General features: G+C 45.1%; 1 protein-coding gene across 1 annotated transcript in view; it reads left to right on the top strand.

The window, feature by feature from the left end:
* The first annotated feature begins 3,274 nt into the window (after nucleotides 1-3,274).
* The window catches only part of DNASE1 (deoxyribonuclease 1), a 39,573-nt gene continuing 26,473 nt past the window's right edge, over nucleotides 3,275-16,374 (top strand). Inside the window, exons 1-3 of the mRNA XM_029577446.1 lie at nucleotides 3,275-3,450; nucleotides 12,489-12,636; nucleotides 15,850-15,938. Of these exons, the coding sequence (XP_029433306.1) occupies nucleotides 12,499-12,636; nucleotides 15,850-15,938 (227 nt within the window). The 5' untranslated portion in view covers nucleotides 3,275-3,450; nucleotides 12,489-12,498. The remainder of the gene's footprint in view (nucleotides 3,451-12,488; nucleotides 12,637-15,849; nucleotides 15,939-16,374) is intronic.

The following is a 16,374-nucleotide window of genomic DNA, read 5'->3' as shown; positions in this document are numbered from 1 at the left end:
CCCGCCCCCCCAAAGCAGAGGCGAGCCAGCTGATTCTGACTTGAAGAGGAGGCCTGTACTATACTGGGAGTTACTGGAGAGGGCGATTTTCCAGGGAAAGCAGGAACTCAAAGATCACCAGAGACAGGGGGCTTTAGGACCACTGGGGACTTTATGGGGGGGGGGGGGGAGGGGCTGGAGATGGAGGATCAGGATCTCCAGGGCAGAGAGGAGGAAGGGGTTAGAGAGGGCCCCATCCTCTCTATCTGCCGCCTTCTCCTCCTTAGACCAGTGATCCTGCATCCCCCAACCTCCAGCCTTCCTTTGTCTACCAGTGTTCATCAAGCAGGTTAAGAGTGTGAAGAACGTGTCAGGGTATGTGTGAGAGAGAGAGTTGCACCCAGCTCTGGTCCCACCATCTCACTGCCCTCCACAGTTCCACTTTCTTTTTAGCTACAAATTAAGCCCTGGGTAGACATATCTATATAGATATATATTGTATATATTACTCCTGGGGGAATTCTGCGCCACTGCAGAATGCAGAATTTGCACAGAATTCCCTTCCTGTGCAGAATTTCCGGATTTTGTGTGGAATTTGCAGAGAGATGCTGCGTGCCGTGAGTGGAGCCCATCCCGCTCAGGGCAAAGATGCAGCAGGCCCGACGTGCCGCGAGCGGAGCCCTCCCCGCTCACAATGAAGATGCGGCAGGCCTGGAGTGCTGTGAGTGGAGTCCATCCCTCTCCTAACGAAGATGCAGCAGGCCCGACGTGCCGCGGGCGGAGCTCATCCCACTTGCAGCGAAGATGCAGCGGGCTCGGAGTGAAAACGAGCAGAGTCCATCCCACTCACAGTAAAGATGTGACAGGCCCAGTGAGAATGAGTGAGAGCTTGCATGTAGAGGGGTGTATGTTTGTGTGTGTGAGAGCAAGCCTGTGAAAAGGGATGTGTATGTGAGAGAGAGGTAAACAATGTGTGTGTGTGTGAGAGATGGAGTCTGTCTGCAAGAGTGTGCATATGAGGGGGGAGCCTGTGTGAGGGTGCGTGTGGATGTGTGTATCAGAGAGAGGGAACCTATGTGAGGAGATTATGAGGGAGTGTGTATATGTGTAAGAGATTGGGAGCTGGTATTTGTGAAAAGGGATTGTGTGTGGGGGTGCATGTCTGTTAGAGAGAGAGAGAGAGAGAGCCTGTGTGCAGGGGTGTGTGTGTGTGTGTGAGAGAGAGAGAGAGGTAGCCTGTGTGAAGGTGTGTGAGTATGTGCAAGAGAAAGAGAAAACCTGTGTAAGGGAGTGTATGTGAAAGAGAGAGAAGGAACCTGTTGGGAGGGGGGGTGCGAGACAGAAAGGGAGCCTGTGCAAGGGGGGTGTGTATGTGCAGGAGAGAGAGGGAACTCTTTATGAGGGAGATGTGTGTGTGAGAGAGGGATTTGAGGGAGCCTGTGTGAGGGGCAATTTTGAGAGAGGAGTCAAACACTGGGAATGGAAGGGTGCAAGGGGTTGACCCTAGAAGGGGAGGGAAGAAGGGAAGAGATAGTAGAGGGTGGAAGAGTTGGGGCCTGAGAGGGCAAAGTGAAAGGGGTCTGGCCAGGGGAGTAGGGAGAGAAGGTAGAAAGGACACTTATGGTGTACTGTACTTATAGGGAAATTCTGCTCATAATATTTAAAACTCTACATCTTTAATAACTTTTCTGTATTACATTTTTAATGTATTACCTAAAGGCTGTGATGTATGTTGTGTTATTTTGACCAATATAAAGTATGCGCAATTTTAAATGTTTGTGCTCAGAATTCCCCCAGGAGTAATATATATATAGTGATGATAAACCAAGTGTTGCTGAAAGATCTGGAGAAAGACCCCAGGACTAAAATGTACAGTTTATCAAAGGCTTTTCTCATAAGCGCATAGCTTCTGAGTAGTTTACTGACCTTCTTTTTTTTTTTTTACAAATTCAATTCTGTAGCTATTATAAGACCTTCTAATGTTTTCAGCACCTGCTGGAACTGGTTCTTTGTGTTAGTAGCTTGTGCATGAAAAAAATGTCTGTGATATGCAAATCTATCTCATGCATGTTCGTTCTGAATATCTTGGCTGGGTTTTCTTGTCCTGAGGAACGGCTTGACATTTGCTTCATAACTCACATTGGGTGATGTCACAACAAGGGCTCAGAAAGAGATGTTGGAATCTTGCGGTGCCGCATTACTTGCAGAGAGAGGAATTGCCAAATGCAACATAAGAACTGAAGAACTGGTGCAGTAGATTAGACCCCAGCTCCATCTGGCCCAGAGTCCTCCCTTCATCAGTGGCAAGGCACAGATGTTTAGAGAGAGCGTGTAAGAACAGGGCATGTGGAGAATAACCCATCTCCTTCCTTAGCCCTCTGGCTCCCAAAGTCTTGGCAAGAAATATGCTATGTTAGTCCAAGAACAAGGTTTCACCTTAATTTTATTGCTGACCTACATTTCCATGCCTCCTAGGTTCCAGCAGTCATTGTTTAGGGATGCGCCGAATCTGAGCTCATAGAACAGAAAACTCCGGCACTCATCAAAGCATTGCCCAAATTCACCTGAATGTATGCCAGGTCCCGACAAATGCGCCCATCGCTACACAACGTAACTGCGATTCTCCGCAGATACATTGGTGGGTGCAGCCCTTCAGCATCAATGTCAGAAGGAGCGTATTCAGAACATAATTGCATTCTTACCCAACGGCCATATTTAGCAACAACAGTATCGGGAGAGGCATGCAGCCCTGGGATGCCACACACATCGGTGTGGAGCAATGACTTTCAGAACAAGACAGCATACAGTTCTTGCTGGTGGCACCTGTGATGTGCACATGCCAGCTTACCTTCCTCTTATGGATATAAGTGTGCAGAATATTAAGGGCAGGTGAAGCAATTGTATCAGAGGCAAATAAAAGGGAGTTATCAGAAAAACCTTCTCCTTGCAGAAAGTGCTTGTGGCCAGGCCAAAGTAATCTGGTTACGTGGTGCCACTACCACATCAGTGCATGAGCCCCTCCCATGCACCTCGCAGCACTAAGCCAGTCCGGTTACCAAGCAGTGGGGCTCCGTCTCCTGCCTGGCACATGGCCTCAGGTACTCCTTCGCCAGTCAGGGCAGATGAGGAGCCAGTTTTTCCACTAGGAATTACATTACATTTTCCAAACAAGCATCATGAGACAGACATTTCCTCCAGACCTGTGCTGAGGTGAGGGGTGTGGCAATGGAAGCGTCTGTGTGAGTCACATTATAAAAGATGGCTGAGGAGAAGTACCATAGGCAGTTATCAGCATCCAAAGCCAGGAGAGCAGCACACACCTCCCCTTCTGAACTCCCTACACTGCCGGAAGATTTAAACTCGAACTTCTTTACAACTGGATTAGGCAAACTGCATTGTCCCAGTACCTGGAGGAGTGTACAGTGCCAGCATCCTCTAGAGGCTCGTCTAAACTTGCGCCAGCATCACTTGGTGAGATCTAAAGGCAGAGAATGCCATGTTCTATCCTTCTTGGGGGGAGGGGGAAGACACGAGGGTACCATGGAGGGTGGTAGGGAGGGTCTGAGGAACCCCTGACAAATGAAGGATGAAATATTCTAATGTTATTGTTCATGATAACTTAGAGATGTGTTACGATTTTTGTTTCATTTTTGCTGATATTGGGGGTTTTTTTTACTACTTATGATATAAACCAGAGTTTGAAGATGTTAGAGCAGGGAAATGGTGTATTGCATTGGCTGCCTCCTGACTGCAGGTTTAACAAGTTACGAAGATTTAGAACATCGCCCCGGGCCTCTCACTTATTCATTTCTTTATTTATAAACATTTGATGTTCCACTTTTTCCGAGCTAGTTTCAAAGGGGATTACAATCAAATTTATAGTTTCCTATTACTATAGCATGATGGGTTAGAGTCAACTTAGGGAACACTTTGGAGAGCATGTAGGAAGATAATTGGTGCAGGAGAATAGATTGGTCATTTAGGGTAAGAAGGAATAGTAGCCGTGCAAGCCCATTGGGTGAGGAAGGAAGAGTAGGTTGATGAATGAACCACTGTAGTTGGGGAGGCAATAGCCTAGTGTAATGGAGGAGAAAGTCATTAAGTGAGAAAGTCCAGCCGGGGATGATGTTATGGTCTTGAGATCAAGGCCCCAAAGTCAAGGGTAAAGGTGATTTTCTTTACTGGCTTTGTTACAGTTGACACAGTTTTACAGGGAGTTTAGAGGAAGGCCTGATTGGATAGCTAGGCCTTGACTCTTCTCCTGAAGGTGAGGTAGGAAATCTTTTGCCTTAAGGATAATGGAATTTTTACTAAAGCAAAAAGATAAGAAACCAATGTCAGGTGTTCCCATTGTACAAACCTTGATGGACTCCCTTTACTTTTATTTAACCTGCAGAGGTATGAAAGGATAAGACAGGGGGGGGATAGTGATAACACAGCATGATACCCCAGGGTTATGCAGCTTTGTACACCAGCAGTTACAGACAGGGCAATGGTAAAACGTTGTTTCTTCTCGACATGGAAGAGTTTGAATATTCTGGGAAGAATATGATAGTTTGTTTGTACCTCTCCAGCTCCGAGGTGATCACTTGTTTATTTCAGGAATGCCATGACTGTAAGAAATGCCAGATTCCTGGTTTGGATGACTCAGGCCTTGTATATGCAAACTTATTAATGATTTATTTACAAAATGGGGAGGAGAAGCTTGGTCTGAGTGAAAGGGCATCATCATGGAATAGATTATTCTAAGAGGTATTTCTGCTTAGCAGTGTATCAGCCAAATTTTCTAGCAAGTGCTTTATTTGCTTTCATATTTGGGCAGATGACATAGCTTCAGTGTTTGCAAACTGTCATTTTGGCAGGTGACATTCTAATTATAAGTCAGACATAGTAGCACAGTAAATGACAGCAGATGAAGACAAGTTGGCCCATCCAGTCTGAACAGTTGTCTTCCTCTCCAGTTTTCTCACACTTTGGGGGTATGAGCAATATCAATTCCCACGTTTGAGCCAGCAGCCCATCGTGCACCATTCCTTTTACCAAACCTCTTCGCCACTGCCATCAGTGATGTTGGAATAATATGCATGACATCAGGCAGGATACCCCAGCCAGCTTGAAACTCATAGGCATAGACACAGAAACATGATGGCAGAAAAAAACCAACTGACCCATCCAGTCTGCCCAGCCGCCCAATTAATTTAGCAATATAATTCTCATCACTTCCTTAGAGATCCTCTGAATTTATCCCAAGCTTTCTTGAATTCAGATACTATTTTGTCTCCACCACTTCCACTGGGAGGCTGTGTCACAGATCTATCACTCTCTCTGTAAAGAAATATTTCCTAAGATTACTCCTGAGTTTACCAGTTTCAACCTCATCTCTAGAGCCTCCTTTCCATTGAAAAAGACTCACTTCCTATGCTTGGAAATCTTTGAGATATTTTAATGTCCCTATCACATCTCCCCTATCTCATCTTTCCTCTAGTATGTACAGGTTTAGATCTTTGGGTTCATCCCAATATGCTTTAGAAGGAAGACCACTACTATTTTAGTAGCCACCTCTGGACCGAATCCATCCTGTTTATATCCTTTTGAAGGTGCGGTCTCCAGAATTGTGCACAGTATTCCAAGTGAAATCTCACCAGGATCTCTACTGGGGCAATATCCCCTCCATTTTTCTGCTGATCATTCCTCTCACTATGCAGCCAAGCATCATTCTGGCTTTTATCATCGCTGTATCTACCTGTTTGACTACCATCAGATACAATTATTCCCAGATCCCACACTTCCTTTGTGCTTTTAAGAATTTCACCTCCAATACTGTTCCTATCCCATGGGTTTTTGCATCCTAAATACATTATTCTGTATTTTTTAGCATTAAATCTTACCTGCCAGACTGCAGACCATTCTTTGAGCTTCTCTAGATCCCTCCTCATGTTTTTCACTCCTTCCTGGCTGTCCACCCTGTTACAGATTTTGGTATCATCACCAAAAGTTAAATCTTTCCCGACAACCCTTCTGTTATATCGCTCACAAAAATGTTGGAAAGAACTGGTCCAAGGACCGATCCCTGAGGCACACCACTAGTAACATCCCCCTCCTCAGGCAAAACGCCATTTACCACTACCCTTTGTCACCTCCCACTCAGCCAGTTTCTAACCCAGTCAGTCAATGTAGGATCCTACCAAGGGCACACAATTTATTTATGTCTTCTGTGTGGAACCGTGTCAAAGGCCTTACTGAAATCCAAGTACACTACATCTAGCGCTCTTCCTTGATCCAACTCTCTGATCACCCAATCAAAGTTTGTTGATCAGATTCATCTGACAAGATTCTCTGGTAAAACCGTGCTGCCTCGGATCTTGCAATCCATTGTCCTCTGCTTTAGCAGTGATTCCATTAGTTTGCTCCCCACAGAAGTCAGATTAACTGGCCTGTGGTTCTCAGCCTCCTCCTTATGTCCCCTTTTATGAAGAGGAACCACATTTGCACTTTTCCAGTCCTCTGGAACTACTCCAGATTCTAAGGAAGCGATGAAAAGCTCAGCCAGGGGAGTTGCCAGGACATCTCTAAGTTCCCTTGGTACCCTCGGATGTATCCCGTCCGGCCCCATTGCCATATCTACTTTTAAGTTTAGTTAGCTCCTCATAAACACACTGCTCTGAAAATCGATTGAGGTTTACCACACTTCCAATCTTATTTGTGTTTGTTTAGTGTGGTCCTGCTCCAGGCCCTTCCACAGTTGAACATAAATATTTGTTAGGCAATTTTGCTTTTTCCTGATCAGCCTCTACATATTCCTCCCCATCACCTCTGAGTCTCACAATGCCACTTTTGCACTTCCTTCTATCTCTAACATTTTTTTTTTTTAAGTTTTGTCCTCCAGTTTTACTGTATTTGCTATTTTTATTTCTATTTGAATGTTTGCATTCTTGACTACTCGATGTTGTGGTATCACTACTGACAGGGTTATAACCCTGACCATTCCATGCAAGTTACCTCAGGCTTCTTGTTAACTGTAATTCAACTCATACAGGCCGATGCAATACAGTGCACTCGGTCCAGTGCACAGCTTTACTTGTGCTTGGATACGCATTTTGTAGCATGTCTAAAACCCCTCATGAAATAAGGTGATTAGCGCATCCAAAACAAGCTTCCAAACCAGCGCATAGCTAATAGCACTCATCACATGTAAATTCATGTTGATGAGGCTATTAGCTATTATCCCCAATGCAAAAAACAAAATGTGCACCCGACGCGCACATTTTTACTCTCAACAATTAATGCCTATCCCGGAGCAGGCATTAATTCTTGAGAAGCCTCTAAAGTTAGTAGAAAAGCAGAAAATATAGCTTTTCTGTAGTTTCTCTGACTTAATATCGTGGCGATATTAAGTCAGAGGAACCGAAAAAAGCAGAACGGGAAAAAAATTTAAAAAAAAAATGTCGCTGGCAGTCAGGTTAGGAAAACAGACACTCAATTAACGAGCCTCCATTTTCCTAACCCATGGCTGTGCATAGGGTAGGAAAACGACGCTCACAAAATTGAGCGTCCATTTTCCTAACCTGCACTGACAGCCATCTCTCCTGCCCATACTAAGGAGGTGCTAGGGAATCACAATTTCCCCTAGTGCCTCCTTTTTACCATGATAGCCCATTTAAATATTAAATTTGGGTGCCCAGGAGATGTGGATCGGTGCACATTAAGAGAGCGGATGCTCAATCATGAGCACCCGTTTACACGTACCGATATTGCATCGGCCTGTTAGACTTGCAATAGAGTGGCCAAGGTTACAATCATAACATCTGTGGTACAATTACATTACGCTTACAAGAAGCTTGAGCTAACCTGCATGGAGCAGCCGGAGTTATAACCCTAACATCAATGAGCATGCTGGGAACAGATAGAGAGGGCAGTGGGTGAGAAACAGGGTTGAGAGGGTGAGTAAAAGACATGAGGGAGAAGCTGGTGCTAGTTTAGTATGAAGTGATAGAGAACCAGAGAGCAAGACAATTGGGTAAACTGGATGGGCCAACTAGTCTTTATCTGCTGTCATCTACTGTGTTACTATGTCTGTCTTATTACTGGAGCATCACCTACCAAAATGACAGTTTGCAATTACCTGAAATCACATCATCTGCCCAATATAAATGCAAATGAAAGCACCTGCTAGAAAAAAAAAGTAAGTTAATATGCTGCTAAGCAGGCACACCCCTTAGAATAACCTATTTCACTCTCACAAGTAACTATTACTCACCCAGACCTGGCTGCTCTCCATGTGTTCAGGTCTTGGCTGGTCTGCTGCCTCTCTTTAAGTCGGTTCATTCTGTGTTAAATAGCTCTGGGTGTATTCCTGCAAGATGGTAGGAACATTAAATGGGAATCTCTAGTACAGAGGGAATATTATACAGGGGATCTGCAACACGAAGAGAATTTTACATGGGGATAGTAACACAGAGGGAATGTTACATGTGGGTCTGTAACAAGGCGAGATTATTACACATGGATTTGTAACACGGAAAGAATGTTACATCTGTCACTTGGAAGGATTGTTCATTTCTTGTGTTACAGATCCCCATATAACATTGTATGGGGATCTGCAGCATAGAGGGATCATTTGTTATATGTGGATTTATAACACAGATACACTATACAGGAATCTGTAACATGTAAGGATGGTTAAATGGGGGTTTGTAACATGAAAATAAGGTTATACATGGGTCTGTAACACACAGAGGGAATGTGACACTGATTCAGCCCTGGTTTTACCTCATTGAATGCATGGATTTGTAATCAGAAAATTCTGCAGTGATTCTCTGGCTCATTTGCATGAATGTGCATACACATAATATTTAATATGCACAAAAACACTTTTCATTTAAAATATAGAAACATAGAAATGACGGCAGAAGAAGACCAAACGGCCCATCCAGTCTGCCCAGCAAGCTATGTACTTTTTTTTTTTTTCACATACTTGTTACTCTTGGCTTTTAGTACCTTTTAGTTCTATTTCCCTTCCACCCCACCATTAATGCAGAGAGCATTGCTGGAACTGCATCCAAGTGAATATCTAGCTTAATTAGGGGTAGTGAATATCTAGCTTAATTAGGGGTAGCCGCAATAAGCAAGCTACACCCATGCCTCTGTCCTCCCAGACTATGCAATTCGGACCTTGTTGGTTGTTGTCCATATACAGATCCTCTTTTCTCCATTCCCCTGCCGTTGTATCAAAGAGCTATGCATTGAAAGAGAAGTGTTAGACTTTCTCCCCTGCCGTTGAAGCAGAGTGCTATGCTGGATATGTATTGAAAGCAAAGTATCGGCTTATTTGGTTTTGGGGAAGTAACCGCCGTAACAAGAAAGCTACATCTCGCTTTTTTGTGAATGCAAAACCTTTTTTTCTTTTTTTTCTTCCACATTTCCTCTTGCTGTTGAAGCCCAGAGCAACGCTGGAATCTCACCAACCGTGTGCATGTACATTGAACAAGGGCATTATCTCCAGGTAGCCCTCATTCTCGCGAGCCACATTAACAATCAATGATTTACGTTTTGAAATATCTTTTATTTAAAATGCTTGGGGTCTCTGCAAGCTTTGTAGCTTTTAAAGGACCAACAAAAAGATTGTAGTATGCAAGCTGCTGCGATCTCGCAGGCCTTTCCAGATGGTCCCGTCATGGTCCAAAAACCTACAGAAACTCTAGTTTCTCTAGAACCAATATTGCTCCTAGAATTCTGAGCTTTCATAAAATGAAATATAGTATTACTATCCATGTGCATGTGTGTCTGGATAAGAGCTGTTTATAGTATTATTATTAGGGATGTGCAGGGAAAAAATGTGTTTTCAGTTAATTTTCTGGAGGGTTTTTCCCCACATGCGTGTGAAAAAAATGAGTCAAGTCAAGAAACAAGGAGAGAAAACCGAATGGCTATAAAACAATAGATGAGAAAAGAAGAGCCTTCAGTAAACTATGCTTAAGTGCACTGGTGATGGCTCAGACTGGAGGGAAAAAACTTCAGATGCCGGATCTCAGCAATGACAGCTCGCAATCAGGTGACTCAAGGCTCCATTATTAGTTTAAAAAAAACAAAAACCTCCAAAAGAGCGTTTTGCTACTATTGTTCCTCAGAATTTTTTAAACCCAAATCTTTTCACAAAAAAACATATTTGTGCTATTTCTTCTTGTGACATGTGAAACTTCCAAGTGTATACGACGCTGACTGCGTTTCATCAAGGAAATAGTCCAGGCCACACTCGATACATAGAATCAAACTCTCTAAAATGAGAAGTCTGCCTGTTTGAAACCAAAAGCTTTGGGGTTTAAACAATTCTGGGTCTAGGCCGTGTCCCCTGCTTTGCTGAGGCCCCAGCTTTGTAACTGCCAATCTGTGCAGATTCTCCCAGTGTTCTTCATTTCCACTAGGAGTCCTTCTGCTACCAATTTCCACCACCACCTCAGGAAGGGTATTCCACCTTTTTTGTGAAAAAAAAAATAAAAATTTCCTGCCATTGTTCCTGAGTCTTTCCCTGGAGCTTCAACATCAGTACCCTTGGTTCTACAACTTCCCTTCCATTGAAAGAGGTTTGCCCGTTGTACGCCCTTGATACCTTTCAGGTATTTGAATGCCTCTATCTTATCATATCCTCCCTGTCTCTCCTCTTCTATAGGGTTAAACGTATTTAGGTCGTTCAGTCTCATCTCACATGGCTTTTGGTGCAGACCCCGCATCCAGAGCTGACAGAAGGTCCATGGGGAAGCAGAAGCAATAACACCATGCCAATTAGTTCCCCACGATACTGCAACAGACAGCACATTTTGCAGCCGTGGAATCACAGGAAACAGGGGACTGACTATAGGGTCTATGCATGCAATGGGATAAAACCAGGACTGGAGCAGCCTGACCCGCAGAAACAGAGCCAGATAGCAACCGTAGCCCCACTGTGCCTCCCACAGACAAAGGATAGCCCTGCATCTTACAAGGACCTGCTGGGTGATCCGTTTTATCCCAGATGCAATAATCAAACCAGAGGAGACCCTCCAAAGGATGAGGAGCAGGGGATTTCACCATCACCTGAGGAAGGAATTCCTTAGGCAAAGAGATATTATGGGATATTTCATCACCGAAGCACCTTATTCACAAAGAATTTTCTCATGCTGGTCCTCTCATCATCGAGTATGGCCCAGCGAGTCATATCTACGTTACATAATTCTGAAAGGAAACTGGAAAACTTCAGGTGGAAAATATGTCGGGTACGATAATGTGCTTACATTTACATTTAAGGGAAAATAATTGCGATGGAGAAGGTACAGAGAAGGGCGACCAAAATGATAAGGGGAATGGAAAGACTAAAGAGGTTAGGACTTTTCAGCTTGGAGAAGAGACAGCTGAGGGGGGATATGATAGAGGTGTTTAAAATCATGAGAGGTCTAGAACGGCTAGATGTGAATCTGAATCGGTTATTTACTCTTTCGGATAATAGAAAGACTAGGGGGCACTCCATGAAGTTAGCATGTTGCACATTTAAAACTAATCGGAGAAAGTTCTTCTTCACTCAACGCACAATTAAACTCTGGAATTTGTTGCCAGAGGATGTGGTTAGTGCAGTTAGTGTAGATGGGTTTAAAAAAGGATTGGATAAGTTCTTGGAGGAGAAGTCCATTAATGGCTATTAATCAAGTTTACTTAGGGAATAGCCACTGCTATTAATTGCATCAGTGGCATGGGATCTTGTTAGTGTTTGGGTAATTGCCAGGTTCTTGTGGCCTAGTTTGGCCTCTGTTGGAAACAGGATGCTGGGCTTGATGGACCCTTGGTCTGACCCAGCATGGCAATTTCTTATGTTCGTATGTTCTTAACAGATCCAGGGCTTTAAACTGAGTACCAGAATTGGAGTTGGGAAGGAATTCTTTTCACTGCTTATTTGTTATCCACCCGATCCACTGTTTGTGGTAGGTTACAAGAGAAACATCCGTGAAAACCTCTGTCGCACACACACACACACACACTCAGGGCACAGGGCTTTTTCTGCCTTTCCCCGGATGATCTCACTGAAAGAGCTGCGAGGTGGCCAGAAGGGGGTTTGACTCAATGGACCTCTAATCTTTTTTTCCTCTTACTCAACTATTTAACCAGGACAGGATTTAAGATTTGGGAGCCCGTAGGGAGGGCTGTAAAGATGGGAGGAGGGGGAAGCCCCCTTTCCATGGATCAGAAAGTGGGGGGGGGGGGGGGGGGGAGGCAAGCCTGCTGAGGCGGTGCCCCTTTGAAGCAGTGCCAGCACATGGCCCTAAAGTAAGTGGGAGAAGGCTTCTATTTGGCCTCTTCGAAATCTGCCACCCTAAGCGGTTGCCTAGGCCTAAATCCGGGTCTGTGTGTAACTCCGCCTGGTAGGAGCCTTGCAAATAATAATGTCACAGCACTCTGCAAGTGCTGCTGCGGGGCTCCCTGAGAGAGGGGGCTGGCGGATCAGACTTTTTATCCCTGTTTCCTCTTTCTCTCTTGCCTGGCAGACGGGTCGCCATGAAGCAGCTCTTCGTTTGGATGTCCTTGACTTATCTGCTCAACACAGCAGCTGCCCTTAAAATAGCTGCCTTCAACATCAGGTCTTTTGGAGACTCCAAAATGGACAACCCCAGCACAGCTAACTTTATTGTCGAAGTAAGTATCTGTTACAAGATTGAGGCAAGCACAATTCCCCACATCAAGAGTGTGGCAGATGCAGCAATACTTGAGCATCTGAAATCTGTTTTGTTCCCGCCTTCTTTATTATAATGTGAACAGCAGCCAAATAATAAGCCTAAATGTACAATATTCAGCTATTAATAGAACTCAAGCCTAAGCAGGTCTTTTTTTTTTTTTCTGCCAGGACTTGTCAATACCTAGTACTGGCACCTTCTTTCCCCCCTGCATCAGTCCCTGAGAAATAACAGGAAGGGAGGGACTTGATCAGGGATTGATTGATTGATTGATTGATTGATTTATTTATTTAGGTTTTTTATATACCGGCATTCATGACCAGGTCACATCATGCTGGTTTACATAGAAACAAGGGGTGCATCGAACAGTAGAACAAAACTGGTGCATGGAGGGAGCAGTTACAAAAAACAGGGGTATAAAAACTGGGAGAGGAAGAAAAGATGAACGGGGAGGAATAAAAGAACTGTAAGGGGATAAAATAAATAACTTATTTTATAAAAATAAATAACTAAATTATTCACAGTACCAAATGGAAGCATTGTTATAGGAATTTGAGGCGGTTATGAGTTGTCCGGGAAGGGATCAGAGTAGCTCTTCTTTGCTCTGATCTGTCCACTCCAGTTTCACTTCCTTCCCTCCTGTTCCATGCATGCTGCTCGATTTAAACTAGTTTGACTTGAGCCGGTAGGGGGCGGCACGACACGGGGGGGGGGGGGGGGTGCGAGAACAAGGTAGAAGGTTCGCCTAGGGCGCCTAATACCCTTGCACCGGCCCCTGCAGGTATGAGCAGAGGGCACAGGGCTCATGTCCTATTGGCTTGTGTAATCTCATTCAACAGAGAACAGTCCTCTGCTCACTAATTCAGCTCTCCCCCACCTGTCATTCTTTGCTTCCCCCACAGGCTCTTATTACTTTTTGTCTGGGGACAAGAAGGGAGGGGTTGGAGTGACCTCAGCAGCAGACCCTCAGCTCTCTGTGCTCCTGGGTCTCAGGATTCAGCTGCTAGCAGAGGGTGTGAGGAGAAGGAGGCGAAGGCTGAAAGCTGAAAGGGGGTGAATAATGGAGGGAGGGAAGAGAAATAGGAAAGCACCAGTGGTACATCTCTTTCTCAACCTCCCCCCCCCCCCCCCCCCTACCCCAGCCAGGGCTTTTCTCTCTGTTCCCCCCTCCCCCCCAGGTGCTTTTCCTATGCCATGATGGCAGCAGAGGAGGCACCAGCAGGTAAAAGTACCGCTCTCTTATGCCTCCTGTTGGTAGGAGGGAGGAAATGCAAGGGAGAGGTTCATGCTGCAGCAAAGCTCTGTGGCTGGCTGCAGGAGACAGGGCTACAGTGGTAGTATAGGGCCCCCAAACGTATGGGGCCATGGACAATGGCCCCAATTCCCTTTCCCACCCACAAGGAAAGCCCTGCATCTGAGGCACTTATTTTTCTAGAGAAAAAGTACTAATCTTATTATCATAGCCAGTTGTGACCATCTGATTCCTCCCTCCTCCAATAACTTTCCACGCAATAGCAAGTCTAAAATCACTAATTTGGAAGAAAAATGGCAGCACCTTTTATTTACAATCTTGAAACAAATTCCTATGTTTCTGAATTAAGTATCCCTATAGCTACAGTGTATTTGGCTGGATAGATAACTGATAGCTTGGTTACCCGTCCCATCATGGTAAACTAGGCCGCATTCCTGACAGCCACTATGCTCCAGCTAGGTTCCTCCTCATCCGATGAGGCTGCATCCAGTTCCCACCAAAGTGGCTTACCTGAGGCACCTTAAGTGTTGCACCGAGCCGCACAACAGATGGCTTGACTCATTACCACCTCAACCATGAACCAATGCAACCCAGAGTGTCCCACAGCAAGAGAGCCCCTGCCTCTTTCATGCACAGGGAACTCCTGTCTCGGACATCGGTCTCACTTTACCTCTCCCCTAATTTGGGTAGCCTCCTCACCCTTACCCGCAACAAACATATCAAATTTGCAAAGTTTACATTCATTGTATTGCACGTCTGCAAAAACCTATTTCTAGGCATTATTGCGCTAATTACAGAAAGATATTACAGTATGAAGCGGGTGGGGATGTCGCCATTCTTTTCCCCAAAAGAGGTGCCGGCTAGTGTTGCTCCTTCACCCGCTCTTCCCAAAAGCCGCGAGATCCTGTTCTTTTTTGGCGGGAAGTTTCCCGCCTGCATGAATTGCTACAGGAAGGGAAGAGGGCTAAGCAATCAGCAGAGTATGGTGCCATGTCAATGGCCGTCTCCTGGAAACAGACGTCTCAAAGGTTAGCCAGCCTTTGCACCAGCCCTTGCAACCTGCCAACATTCGGGTGGGCTCTTTGGAAATTTCAGCAGCTAGGAATTCATCCGATATATTTGTATCTCTATAAAAAGTCAGCAGAGAAAATGACCCCTTGAAACCAACCAGCAGCAGCGTCTCCCCGTCTCCCATGCTCCCCCTTTACACTTCTGTATACGGAGCTTCCTTATGAGTTCATCTACGGTTCCCACTCAGAGACGCAATCTGTAGAGAGAAAGATTCTCTCCCTTTCCTAATCAATTGAAAACTCTCAGGCAGCTGGGAAATGAATCAGACAGCTGGAACCTTCCCAAAAGCAAAAAACCTCAGCTGGGGTGGTCACAAGGGGTCCGCAAGAAGGGTGACTGCCCTGGGTGGCTCCACATCTCCCTGTTGAGTCAGGCTTGCGGGCCCGCAGGCTCAAAAGGGAAGGGGGACTTCAGGGGAGTGTCAAAAGCAAGTCTTGCCCAGAGCACTGTTTCGTCCAGTGACTGCCCTGCGCCTGTCCTCAGCCCATCTTAGGCAACTAAAACCTCTGTGTGACTAGCCAACTCTACAGAGGTGTCACCTGGCACACATGGCATCTAATCCAAAGTGATCCTTTACCCAGAGAATGGATCCAGCCCTGCAGATATTGCCCACTGCAGGACAGCATACGTGAAACCTGACAGAACCATCACTGATGACTGGCATGCATCCCAGAGGACAGGGGAAATCCCCTGGAAAAATACTCAGTGCCAGGGACACGCAAAAACTCCGGGACACGCAAAAACCTACCCTATATGCTAATAAAAAAGGACCCTAACTGAAAGAGAATTCACATCTGAAACGAGAAGCACATCTGTCAGGCTAACACTTTCTACTTGTCTGTGTCTCTGCAGATCATTCTAAGGTACGACATGATTCTGATCCAGGAGGTCAGAGACAGCGATCTGAGTGCCGTGCAGAAGCTGATGGACCATCTTAACAAGTACTATTCCCTGAGAGAATCGTAATAATAATGTTAATGATAATTCACAACACAACTGAACAGTCAGATGAGGCAAGCGGGATCTCCATCAGTGTGGCTGGGAGGTCTTCCCATGGGGATAGGGAGAAGAAATAGCATTATAATGGTTAATATTATAAATTAGACTTCTCAGGTATCTCATCACATGAAGAGAGAGAAAAACACATTTCAAAATGATTTTCGCACATAAAATCCTGTTTTACATGTGGCAGTGGAGGTCTAGTGTGCATAAACATAAATGCAGAAGGGTTTGTGGGTGCTTTAATGCACACTGAGAGGATTTCCAGCAGGCAGGGTTGGGGATGGACTTGTGACTTATGTGCATACATTTAGAAGATAACTTTAAAACATGCATGCATGCATGCACCCATATATGCATATACAGAGGCACAAACAC

Source organism: Rhinatrema bivittatum, chromosome 14 (genome assembly GCF_901001135.1).
Source record: "Rhinatrema bivittatum chromosome 14, aRhiBiv1.1, whole genome shotgun sequence".
In the NCBI taxonomy this organism is placed as follows: domain Eukaryota; kingdom Metazoa; phylum Chordata; class Amphibia; order Gymnophiona; family Rhinatrematidae; genus Rhinatrema; species Rhinatrema bivittatum.
The sequence above is the reverse complement of the archived record's forward strand: the minus strand, read 5'-3'. Positions and strand labels throughout refer to the sequence as shown.